This window comes from Taudactylus pleione, unplaced genomic scaffold (genome assembly GCF_031769625.1).
Source record: "Taudactylus pleione unplaced genomic scaffold, aTauple2 ptg000115l, whole genome shotgun sequence".
NCBI classification, from domain to species: Eukaryota; Metazoa; Chordata; class Amphibia; order Anura; family Myobatrachidae; genus Taudactylus; species Taudactylus pleione.
Genome location: NW_028284517.1, coordinates 770,280 through 783,749, shown reverse-complemented (window position 1 = coordinate 783,749; position 13,470 = coordinate 770,280). Strand labels below are relative to the sequence as shown.

At 48.7% G+C, this 13,470-nt stretch overlaps 1 protein-coding gene across 1 annotated transcript in view; it reads left to right on the top strand.

Moving 5' to 3' along the window:
- Nucleotides 1–1,583: 1,583 nt before the first annotated feature.
- The window catches only part of LOC148524860 (fatty-acid amide hydrolase 1-like), a gene marked incomplete at its 5' end in the record, with an annotated part of 54,936 nt that continues 43,049 nt past the window's right edge, over nt 1,584–13,470 (top strand). Inside the window, 4 exons of the mRNA XM_088471594.1 lie at nt 1,584–1,730; nt 6,158–6,291; nt 7,628–7,834; nt 12,379–12,419. Coding sequence (XP_088327720.1) covers nt 1,584–1,730; nt 6,158–6,291; nt 7,628–7,834; nt 12,379–12,419 — 529 coding nt within the window. The remainder of the gene's footprint in view (nt 1,731–6,157; nt 6,292–7,627; nt 7,835–12,378; nt 12,420–13,470) is intronic.

Below are 13,470 nucleotides of genomic sequence, written 5' to 3'. Positions count from 1 at the left end.
CTGCGTCACGGCAGTCGGCATGCTGGCGGTCAGAATCCTGGCGCCAGAATCCAGACAGCAGTAGGAATCCCGGTTCCAGAATCCTAACCGCTGACATCCCGATGCTGAGTATTAGGGTTAGGGAAAGGGCTAGGTTTAGGGTTAGGTACTAGGGGAGGGTTAAGGTTAGGCTGGGGGAGGGGAGGGTTAGGCTGCGGGAATGGTGGGTTAGGGTACTTAGCTGCACGCAGAGCCGGCCCTAGGCATAGACAAATTAAATAAATACCTAGGGGCATGCATTCCAAGCCTAGGGCCAATTCAGCTTCACAGCAGGAAATGAAGGGACTGGGACAGGTGGACGCACCTCTGCTCTTGCTGTCCTAACGCGATCGGAGCTCTCAGCTCAGCTCTGATTGGGCGGCAGCTCATACAGCTGGCAGTAGCGGGACTGGGGAGCAGAGACAGCGGGCAGTAAAAAAAATTGCCACTGGAGGAGGGCTGCTGGGCATGCCCAGCCACAGCAGCTCCTCCTACAATGGACCTTTGCGGAGTCCAGTAACCTGAGACAAACAAGGGAGTGGGGGCACCAATGCTCTTGCTGGCACAGGGCACTAAAATGTCTGTGGATGAGGATTGCAATGGGTATGGGGTGATGGATGTTGCTGACTGCTGCTGTGATCTGTGCTGCTGGTTGATAGGTGCTGTACTTGGAGAGGGGTGCTGGGTCAGAGGCGGAACTAGCGATGGTGCTGGGGGCATCACCCAAAATCTTGCCTAGGGCATCAAACTGGTTAGGGCCGGCTCTGGCTGTACGCGTCGGGAGTCTGTCGGGATGTCGCTGTCTGTATCCTTACCACTGGCATCCTGTACCCAACCCAAAAGAACATAGACTGATTGCTTTCTATTGAGTGCTACAGAATACAACTATATTAAGCTAGCTGAGGTTTTGTGTGTGTGTGTGTCCCGGAGCCTAACCCTATCCCCCCGTGGTGCCTAAACCTAACCCTCCCCCCATGGCTAACACCTAACCAGGCCCCTCTATACTTATGTTTGGGGCGCCGGCTGTTGATATTCCGCCGAGATTTAAACAGCAGGCAAGGTAACTACATCTCTGTTCATCCATTCCCCAGAACTCACCTAATAGGAATGGAATCGTCTATGAAGGACTGCCCCTCCCCCCCCACCACCACCTCCAAGTGACTATATGGACCAGAGAGGAGATCCCTTCAATTGCTTTTAGTCTCCATTTTTGGGATCCGTATGATACACTAATACAGTTATAGATACATTTGTTGCATTGGATTCAGCACTGATCTATTGCATGGACACAGCATAAGCCTGCCTAATACCTGTAACTATGCAGACAAGGGAAGCAATGATACATGAGCATTCTTTGCTTCATTAAGGGGCCCATTTATTCATTATTGGGCTTATGACCCAATAATTATAATTTCTTATCTCCGCTATTCGCGCCAATAACAATTAAGTATCATCCAGAAGTATCAATCTTCACAGACAGGGACAGGGGGCTCCGATAGGATCCCGTCCCTGCGATATGTATAAGTAAAGTGATCGCATTAGACTCTGATTAATATCTTCTCACACAGGCGCTGGAAGTAAATGACAATCTGAACTGCGTGACCTTTTTTATGCCGGACATAGAGGCTCAGCTCAAAGGACTTCTAGAGAAAGAGGAAAAGGGTCCACTGTACGGAATCCCCATCTCTATAAAGGAACATGTCGGTTATCAGGTAACTATTATATTATATATTATGTCACAGGGTATCACTCCTCCCGCTGCTACATCTCCGACCCCATCTCAGAACACACTCCCTCTCACCTTCTCTGCTCTTCCTCTGACTGTCACCTGGGCTTGGTATAAAAGATAGTCAAGAATAAAATAGACAACAGGTGTTAGACAGACAATAGGTTGACAGGGACAAAAGGTCAACACAGAAAAGGTTAACATGGATGGAGGTCGACAGGTACAAAATGTCGACAGGGTCAAATGGTTAACACAAAAATAGTAGACATTTATTTTCTAAACCCTATCTGTAACCCTCCTCTTGGTACCTAACTCTCCCTCATGGTGCCTAACCGTAACCGTCGAGGTAAGTGCGTAACCCGAACGGTCCCTTCAAGTGCCTATCCCTAACCATCCGGAAAGTGTCTAACCTTAAAAAAAAAAAAGTGCCGACCATATTAGGGTCAACATCTTGACCTTGTCAACCTTTATCCATGTCGACCTTTTCTGTGTCGACCTTTTGTCCTTGTCAACCTATTGCCTGTCTAACATTGTCAACCTTTTTCATAGCTATTATTATTATTATCATTTATTTATATGGTGCCACAAATGTTCCGCAGCGCCTTACCAAGTACATAAACAAATTGTAGACAAGCGACTTACAGAACAATACTATACAGGACCAGGACATGGATAATATATATTGCTACATTAGCGACCATAATACCCAGATAAGCAACAGAGCAGGGCCGTAGCTAGGGTAGTGTGGCCGGTGCCATCGCACAGGGCACCACAGGTCAGGGGGCGCTGTTTGGGCCTGTCAAATTTCTGTTTATTATCATTCTTCCTCTTATTTCATCCCCAGCATCTCCTGGCCTCTCCTATCTCATCCCTGGCCCTTCCCCATGAAGCCATGGCCCTTTTTTGGGTGCATTATTTGAAAAATGAGGGGGGCGCCAATGCTCTTTTTGGCACAGGGCACCAAAAAGTCTAGTTACAGCTCTGCAACAAAGCATAAGCAACCAAGTGTTAGGTGCCCTTGTGGTGAGTAAGAAGTAGATGAAACTAAAGTAAGGAGAAGCACAAGAGGGTAGAGGGCCCTGCTCGTAAGAGCTTACACTCTAAAAGGGAGGAGAAGACAAACAGGGGTGACACAGATGGGGTAGACGGGGAGGAAGGAGCATGTAGCAGGTTAGAATGATATCTATCTATTGACTGGAACCCTGCTTTTGTGCTCCTCCCACTTTGTCACCTCCTCCCCCTCCCATGCTACTGACTATTCTCATCTGCATTGCACTACCACTCATCTAAGTGTCCTGGGTGGAGGGGGGGGGGGGGCTGGGGGCATGTAGGCTGTATTGTGGGCTATTCACAAATGAACGTGCAGGTATCGGGCTGGTGTTAATGCGTGCTGATAGTGATGACGACTGCTGTCACCAACAGACGGATAGGGGTGGTTCTGCCAAATTTGAATACAGGAGAAGATTTGCATTTATTTTAGACCACGCAATGTGACAGCGGCTTCGGCAGCCTTGAGGGAAATTCTGAATCAGGATCTTAGGGCTTAAATAATGTAAAAATTGTAAATTATAATTTGGTACACACTCACTACTATACCATCAGATAACCCAATATATAACAATCCAACTTGCAGCAAGTGCCGAAGCAAATCATCATTGCTCCAACGAGGAGACAGCTGATCCAAAAATCTCCTGTCTCTCCGAGTCTTTAGGAGCAGTGAAACTAGTGCGCCTACGTGAACTAGAGTTCACACTCGCGCACAAAAGCCCACGGCGTCTGGCGGAAGCAGCCAAACGGGTTTCGGATCCCTCTTTGCAACCCGGAACTCCTTCCAATATGGAGGAGCGAGGTGTGCGCTGCGAGCGGGAGCAAATATCATCTGAAGATGGCGAATGCTCCCGCAGGCAAGCTCCAATAATATAGTATTTCCGGCGCTCAATGAATTTGTCTACTCATACTAGTGTATGGGGACAGCGGGCCATTCCCTGAGAGGAAGGTAAGTAGGAGATTTCTGTTATACTAGTGTATGGGGACAGCGGGCCACATCGGGAGAGAAAGGTAAGCAGGAGACATCTGTGATACTAGTATATAGAGACAGCGGGCCATTCCCTGAGAGGAGGATAAGCAGGAGATATCTGTGATACTAGTTTATGGGGAAAGCGGCCCATTCCACGAGAGGAAAGAAGGAAGGTAAGTAGGAGATAGATGTGATATTAGTGTATGGGGACAGCGGACCATTCCCAGAGAGGATGGATACTAGTGTATGGGGACAACGGGCCATTCCCCGTGAGGAGGGTAAGCAGGAGATATCTGTGATACTAGTATATGGGGACAGAGGGCCATTCTGCGAGAGGAAGGAAGGAAGGTAAGTAGGAGATAGATGTGATACTAGTGTATGGGGACAGCGGGCCATTCCCCGCGAGGAGGGTAAGCAGGAGATATCTGTGATACTAGTATATGGGGACAGAGGGCCATTCCCCAAGAGGAGGGTAAGCAGGAGATATCTGTGATACTAGTATATAGGGACAGCGGGCCATTCCCTGAGAGGAGGATAAGCAGGAGATATCTGTGATACTAGTATATGGGGAAAGCGGCCCATTCCACGAGAGGAAAGAAGGAAGGTAAGTAGGAGATAGATGTGATACTAGTGTATGGGGACAGCGGACCATTCCCCGAGAGGATGTGATACTAGTGTATGGGGACAGCGGGCCATTCCCTGAGAGGAGGATAAGCAGGAGATATCTGTGATACTAGTGTATGGGGAAAGCGGCCCATTCCACGAGAGGAAAGAAGGAAGGTAAGTAGGAGATAGATGTGATACTAGTGTATGGGGACAGCGGACCATTCCCAGAGAGGATGGATACTAGTGTATGGGGACAGCGGGCCATTCCCCACGAGGAGGGTAAGCAGGAGATATCTGTGATACTAGTATATGGGGACAGAGGGCCATTCTGCGAGAGGAAGGAAGCAAGGTAAGTAGGAGATAGATGTGATACTAGTGTATGGGGACAGCGGGCCATTCCCCGCGAGGAGGGTAAGCAGGAGATATCTGTGATACTAGTATATGGGGACAGAGGGCCATTCCCCAAGAGGAGGGTAAGCAGGAGATATCTGTGATACTAGTATATAGGGACAGCGGGCCATTCCCTGAGAGGAGGATAAGCAGGAGATATCTGTGATACTAGTATATGGGGAAAGCGGCCCATTCCACGAGAGGAAAGAAGGAAGGTAAGTAGGAGATAGACGTGATACTAGTGTATGGGGACAGCGGACCATTCCCAGAGAGGATGGATACTAGTGTATGGCGACAGCGGGCCATTCCCCGCGAGGAGGGTAAGCAGGAGATATCTGTGATACTAGTATATGGGGACAGAGGGCCATTCTGCGAGAGGAAGGAAGGAAGGTAAGTAGGAGATAGATGTGATACTAGTGTATGGGGACAGCGGGCCATTCCCCGCGAGGAGGGTAAGCAGGAGATATCTGTGATACTAGTATATGGGGACAGAGGGCCATTCCCCAAGAGGAGGGTAAGCAGGAGATATCTGTGATACTAGTATATAGGGACAGCGGGCCATTCCCTGAGAGGAGGATAAGCAGGAGATATCTGTGATACTAGTATATGGGGAAAGCGGCCCATTCCACGAGAGGAAAGAAGGAAGGTAAGTAGGAGATAGATGTGATACTAGTGTATGGGGACAGCGGACCATTCCCCGAGAGGATGTGATACTAGTGTATGGGGACAGCGGGCCATTCCCTGAGAGGAGGATAAGCAGGAGATATCTGTGATACTAGTGTATGGGGAAAGCGGCCCATTCCATGAGAGGAAGGAAGGAAGGTAAGTAGGAGATAGATGTGATACTAGTGTATGGGGACAGCGGACCATTCCCAGAGAGGATGGATACTAGTGTATGGGGACAGCGGGCCATTCCCCGCGAGGAGGGTAAGCAGGAGATATCTGTGATACTAGTATATGGGGACAGAGGGCCATTCTGCGAGAGGAAGGAAGGAAGGTAAGTAGGAGATAAATGTGATACTAGTGTATGGGGACAGCGGGCTATTCCCCGCGAGGAGGGTAAGCAGGAGATATCTGTGATACTAGTATATGGGGACAGTGGGCCATTCCGCGAGAGGAAGGAAGGAAGGTAAGTAGGAGATAGATGTGATACTAGTGTATGGGAACAGCGGGCATTCCCCGAGAGGAGGGTAAGCGGGACATATCTGTGATGTCTCCTGCATTACCTTTTTGATGGATGGCCTGAAAACTTATTTTCTACAAAAGCAGGTGAAAATGTCAATTTTCACCTACTTTTGTAGATATAAGTGATAATGAATAGAACCCTTAATAAAAGGCTCAAACTGACTCACCTGTGAAGCACGGACGCCCTTTTAACAGCACCTTTGTTGGATTTTCAGGGCCATCCTTCCACTGGCGGCCTTGTGCAGTACCTCGAAGAGGTGGAGGAAGAGGACAGAGTCCTGGTAAAGGTTTTTAAGAAACAAGGAGCCATTGTGTTTGCCAAGACAAATGTTCCTCAGACTCTTTTATGGTAAATTCAAGAAGTATCTGCTGTTTCTGCTGGTAGTTCCTATCCACAGGTCTATGTGATGTGGGTGCTCGATGGCACTGTACCTAGCTGCCTATTCAGTGTTCCACGTGGCTCAGACTCATCCCATGCAAACTGCACAAAATGTGTCCAAATCTACATAAGCCCCAGTATCTCTATAGTTCAAGTTTCCCAACTTCATTCCTCGGGGACCATCAACAGTGCATGTTTTCCAGATCTTCTAGTCTGAACAACGTACTGTTAGGGAACTCTGAGGACTGAGGATGGGAAACACTGCTGTAGTTCCACATGTGTCTAGCTCAGCTCATCTCCCACTTGAAACTCCGCTTATTGTATCTCGTATCCGCTGCTCTCTCTCTATAAGCCTGATAAGTAGCTGACTGCCCATACACAGTCAATATTCTGAATGTGGCCGCATTCGGACCTGAGTGTGACTTATATTCGGGTCCTGTATCTGTACTATTAGTCCTCATCTCCTCGTCCATCCTGTCAGACAAGGTCAGAACTATCCTGTTGGGCTTGAACTCCATTGAGGCACTGATCATACTGATATAGACTTCTTAGTAGTTTGGTTGCGGTTGGATTTTAAACTACTTAAACTCAATTCATTGCACTTCTATTATCTCACACTCTTTACACATAGATCCCATGGGATTGGAAAGATCATTTATTGTTCCTTGCCCTGGAGTGCAGCTAACAGTCACCCTTACTATGGGGCACAGTCCACTAAGCAGTGCACAGTCTTATGCTGGCTACACACTTAACGATGAGTACCCAGCCGATGTCAAGTAAGGCGGATCCAGGTGGCAGTTCTGACATCGGCAAGTGAGTATGCCGGGAGTGACTTCGGGGGCCATTCGGCAGCATGGCCCCCAGCTGACGATATTCCCTGTTGGACCTGCATGCAGGTCCGATGGGTGACTACGCTGACGATGCCCAGGAGCCAGCATCGTCAGTGACATAGTGGATGCACACTGCCCGATGTGGACGATATATAGTCCGATCCACAATATCATCTAGTGTGTACCCGGTTAAAGGGGATTTAAACAGGATTTATACATGTCCATCCACTACTGGCAGAGGATCATGGGTAAGGTAATGCATACACAACTCTTTACCAACAGTCTGCACATGGAGAACACTGGACTGTAAAATCTACTCTTGTTATATGAAACTCTTATATGCACATAATATATAATTTCCACCCTTTGCTGAATATTCTAATCACGCATCCATTATATACATTTTCTGTATTAGGAATTTATTCCAATGCTATGTACTATTACATAATACTCTCTACCGCTTTCTCCTACTGTAGCTGTGAAACCAGTAACCCAATATACGGACACACACTAAACCCCCATAACAGAGCCAAGGGGGTATCAGGATCTTCCGGTGGGGAGGGGGCATTGATTGGTGGTGGAGGTTCAATTCTTAGTATTGGAAGTGACCTTGCTGGCAGCATTCACCTCCCGTCCAGTGTTTGTGGAATTGCTGGATTTAAGCCAACTTCAAGCAGACAGAGGTGAGCCCTATTCCTCCTGTATATATTGCTATAATAATTTCCTACGGTCTGTCCCGTCTCCTCAATGCACACGGAGTGTATGCCGATGTGTGAGCCCTAACCGCTCCCATTGCTAGGGCGAAGGAACAGACGTAGCAAAGGAGGACCAGACCCCGGGAACGGGGTACCTAGTATCAGAGGAGTAGTGTGGAACCATGACGCCCGGAGAAAGTGCATGTCGTAGTGCCCCCTCCCTGTACTCAACTGTGCCAGTGGGGTATGGCCAGCCTGCAGGGGAATACTGAAGTGAAGATAAAAACAGCAACAAGTGGCAGTATCACATCGGGCGCTGAGGTCCCATTGGGGGAATAGAATGCTTCGGTAATGCACTGTCTGACATTAAGGGGTAGCTCATTTGGCACTGCTTTATTTATGTATAGCACCTAGGATCTAGCTTTTATCATATTTGCATCATTGTTATTAGTCAATAGAGGAGATAGTATTATATATTCTGATCACCTATGGGAAGCTCCCTTCTTAGCTATGTTCCTACTTCACAAATATACATTGCACCTATATTAATGTGAGTACAGCTAACCATGTTCTGTCTACCACTATTATTCCAGGTCTCCTAATACAGTATCTTTTAAAAGATCTTTCAAATAACACTTTGTGGTCATGCCTAGGAACACCTCATTACTTTACATAGCAAAGCAGTGACTTTTTTTAAAACTCATACCTGCCAATAAGAAAAGGAGAGGGGTGGTGACAGAAGCCAATAAGAACGGAGAGGGGAGGGGCAAAGAGCCGATCCCATGGTAGATAGGGGAGGGAATTAAAGAGGTGAGAAGTGAATGTTATGAATCTGACAGTAAAGGAGAGGTGATAGAAGATGATCACAGAGGAGGGGGGGGGCGGAGGGGGACAATCTGGGCAGCTTGAGGGAGCATAAAATGTAGAAACGGATCTCCAATCTGTAACTTATTTAGGATATAGAGCAAACTAACCGAGATAAAACTAACAGGCGGCCGTCATACTGTGCAGCGCCCCATGAATTCCGGGAAACCTGGATGGCGCCCTCTGTCCATTTTGGCGCCCAGAGCTCATGCTCCACTGGAACCACCCTCGCTATTCCCCTGCCTAGTATCAGAGGGAGGCGGGTGAGAACAGTACGAGCAGCTACAACACTGCTGGGGCAGGGTGGAGTAAAGCTGGGGAGGTGATAGCATATGCCGGGGCCAATATACTTGTTAATATATAAATATATATCACTAAATTAAAAAGAAAGATAGGGGGCGCTCCATAGTGCATAAATGTTTTAATTGCATAAAAACATTAAAAGGACCCTCAGTTACAGGTGTAGTACCAAGTATAGGACAGTGTAGGCTGGTTATCACATGATTCCATGCAAAATTTCCATCTGCAATACTGCTCACCACCCACTCAGGAATGAACTCGGGTCCACCATCCATGCCGGGCCTGTCTGGGAGTGTCGTTGCATGGGGTTAAGTGCAAAGACGCTGAACCGCTCGCAGGGGCGTATCTACAATGGGTGCAGGGTGTGCGGGGTACACGGGCCCCTGGGTCCAGGGGGGCCCCGCACTGCACACCCATTTTCCTGGTGACCTGTGCAAACTCTATAGACTCTGGGCACACCCTAGTGCCCAGAGTCTATAACTTCGGCGCTGGCCGCGCACAACTCACCGGAGAGAGAGGAGAGGGCCCGTGTCGGAGACTGCACACGGGCCCCCTCCTCTCTAGAAACGCCCCTGACTGCTCGCATACTCATATTCAGATGGAGAACCTGCCCATTCCATGGGGCTGGTCATTAATAAAATAGTGGAGAAGATATGTTTTAGTGTTCAATGAAAATATAATTTGTTTTGATGTTCAGCGATATATATATAATTAGTAGTCGAGAGAAGAAAATTCAACAAAAACATAAAATTAATTCCAGACATCAAGCAATATCCTAGTAATTAAAATTCCTAGAGATTGTTTAATTCTATAGTGTCATTCAGTCCCAAACGGGTGAGGATCTGTAGCCAAAAAATCCAATAGGCTTCTCTCTTACAGAAAAGGCTACAGCGATCTCCTCCCCTATTGGTCACTTTAATGTTCCCGGGGGCTGATTCACTACCTTACGCAACTGCGATTACGCACCCAATCGGCCAATTATTGCGTTCTGCGCATGCCTATGTACCGCAGTGTGCGAACTAGCCACTGCGATCGGGACTGCGATCGCAGAGGCTACGCAGACCTGTCGCAGAGTGATTGACGGGAAGTGCCTTTTGTGTGTGGTAATGGGGGAGTGGTCAGACGAACGGTGGTGTGCCAGTGCATTTGAACGCCGTTGCTGGGGCGTGCATAAATTATCCACTGCGATGGCCTACGCAGTCTGAGATCTCATAGTGTGCATTGTTAGCAATTTCTGATGTGCGCGAGGCTGCGATGGTACTCAATTGTACCGATGGTTTTGCAGGCTTGCTAAACATTACGGATGTGTGCTGAGTATAGTGGGCCTCCTTGGGAAGTGCTGCGAGGGCATGGTGATCGCAATGTATTAGCATACTATCGTAGTTGAACTGCGTGCGTAATTGCTATTGCATATGTAATTGCTTAAGGTAGTGAATCATGCCCTCAATTCCTTTGATGGAAGCATTTTTTAGAGAACCATTCTGATATAATGTAATTTGTCTGGATATTTATTGAAAATTCTTCTATGTAGCATAAAACGGGTGTGCAATGGTCTTATGGTGCGGCCCACAAACTGTAGTGAATCATTCTTGACCAATATATTCCAAAACAAAACATTTAATTTTATGCTGTAGGTAGCAACTTTTTCTTTTAAGTACACAATCCACAAACTGAAATCGTTGAGCAGATCCTGGAGCAATTCCCAAGAATGTACAGTGGGTAGAAATGGGCGAATCTATATGGACTATGACAAAGTGCTGCCAGCCCCTCACCAGTTTCTGATCCTCCTCCTCTTCATCAGTAGCTGCCATGAGCAGAGTTCCCTGGGCTAATGTCCATCACTTCTTTTGCAGGGGATTCCTAGTGAATTCCAAGGTTCCCGTTAGACCCAATTCCCCAGGTAACCCAGCACAAATAATGGTGCATAAACTATTTACAACTGGACCGATTCGTACAGTATATGAGAATATGAATTTCTAGCAGAATGCATGGTCAGAGAATTGTAGGTACGGTAATATCAGTTTCTAGAACAATATTTGGTCAAGATGGATGGGATTACCGTATATACTCGAGTATAAGTCGACCCGAATATAAGCCGAGGTACCTAATTTTACCACAAAAAACTGGGAAAACTTATTGACTTGAGTATAAGCCTAGGGGGGGAAATGCAGCAGCTACTGGTAGTAATCCCCCCTCTGGTACTGTCCCCAGTAGTAATCCCCCCCTGGTAGTGCCCCCAGTAGTAATCCCCCCCTGGTAGTGCCCCCAGTAGTAATCCCCCCCCTGGTAGTGCCCCCAGTAGTAATCCCCCCCTGGTAGTGCCCCCAGTAGTAATATCCCCCCCTCTTAGTGCCCCCAGTAGTAATATCCCCCCCTCATAGTGCCCCCAGTAGTAATACCCCCCCTGGTAGTGCCCCCAGTAGCAATATCCCCCCCTGGTAGTGCCCCCAGTATTAATCCCCCCCTGGTAGTGCCCCCAGTAGCAACATCCCCCCTGGTAGTGCCCCCAATATTAATCCCCCCCCTGGTAGTGCACCCAGGACCAATATCCCCCCCTGGTAGTTCCCCCAGTATTAACCCCCCCTGGTAGTGCCCCCAGTAGCAACATCCCCCCTGGTAGTGCCCCCAGTATTCCCCCCCTCCCTGGTAGTGCCCCCAGTAGCAACATCCTCCCCCCTGGTAGTTCCCCCATTATTAATCCCCCCCTCTGGTAGTGCCCCCAGTAGCGATATCCCCCCCTGGTAGTACACCCCGGTAGTAGCCCCCCCAGTAGAAAGAAATGTTAAAAAACACAAACACTTACCTGTAACCCCGCTCCTGGTCCCGACGCTGCTACAGGCTCCTCCGCCGCTTTGCATAATGGGAGAGACGTCGTCATGACGACGTCTCTCCCATTACCCACTGCGGGAGCCGGAAGATGGCTCCCGCAGTGGGAGCAGCAGTAGCCGCTGAGAGTCTGACAGACTCTCAGCGGCTGCTGATTACACCAAACACATAGCTGCCGGCTCCGGCGGCTGTGTGTTTAGCAGTGTGTAGTGCTGACCGAACTCCGTCTGGTCAGCGCTACACACGTGGTGCAGGCTGTGTCACAGTGACACAGTCTGCACCGCGGCCCACATGGTACGCTACTCAGCAGCGTACAATGCGGGCATGACTCGAGTATAAGCCGAGGGGGGTGCTTTTTCAGCACAAAAAATGTGCTGAAAGACTCGGCTTATACTCGAGTATATACGGTATATTAATTTCTAGCACAATATTCAATCATGGTAGATGAAATAACATCAATTTACACTAAAGACATGTAGTCAGGATTTAAAGTTAAATATTAATTGTTAGCCCTATATAATATATAATATTTCATTTTGCAGCCTTCGTGGAGTCCGTGCGTGCATTGATGGAATGACTGCAGGTAAAATTTGCATATTATTTGTGGATGAATAGATGTTGGAAATTGTATCTGGTTGGTTTAATTTAATATTGTATGTTATGGCGGGCATAAATTATGCAATTATCAGCCCAATATGTAGATTATCGGTGGAATAGGCCGATAATTGCATAGAGTATTGTGACCAATAAATCTTCCAACATGCACTGCTGCGGCCAGGGCCGGCTCTTCCACTAGGCAAGCTTAGGCAGCTGCCTAGGGGCGCCGACCACTGGAGGGCGCTTCTGAGTCCGCCCTAACTATGGAGGGTGCAGGGGGTGCGATTGCTGTGGGGGCCCGCCGGCCCAGCGATCGCAAACCATGCATCCTCCATTTGCCAGGCGCCCGCTGAGATTGTATTACCAGCGGGCGCCTGGCTCCTCTCTCCCCCCCCCCCCTGGCGCCAGCCGGAGGACGGAGCTCACTCCTGAGGTCTGGCTTCCGGGTCCCGCAGTGCAATATGGGAGTGACATCATGATGACGTTACTCACATACTTCCGAAGAGCGGGCACCGGGGACGGACGGCAGCAGGCACCGGAATGGAGTTTAAGGTAAGGGGGGAGGGGTGCTGTCTTACTACAGGGGGCACTACTGGGGGCATCATATGGGGGCACTACAGTGGGCTTACTACTGGGGGCATCATATGGGGGCACTACAGGGGCCTTACTATTGGGGGCACTACTGGGGCCTTACTACTGGGGGCACTATTGGGAGCACTACAGGGGCCCTTACTACTGGGGGCACTTCAAGGGGCATTACTACTGGTGGCACTGCAGGGAGCATTACTATTGGGGGCACTACAAGGGCATTACAACTGGGTGCACTACAGGGGCACTTTCTACTGGGGGCACTGCAGGGGGAATCATCCCTTTAATTCGGGTCATGTGAATATTATTAGGGTGCTGTGTATGTGTCTGTGAGCTGGGCGGAGGGTTTGGGGAAAACAGGGGCTGCATTGTGAACCTTTGCCTAGGGCGCCCTGAAACCTTGCACCGGCCCTGGCCGCGGCCGACCACTCAATATTTCCCATTCCTTC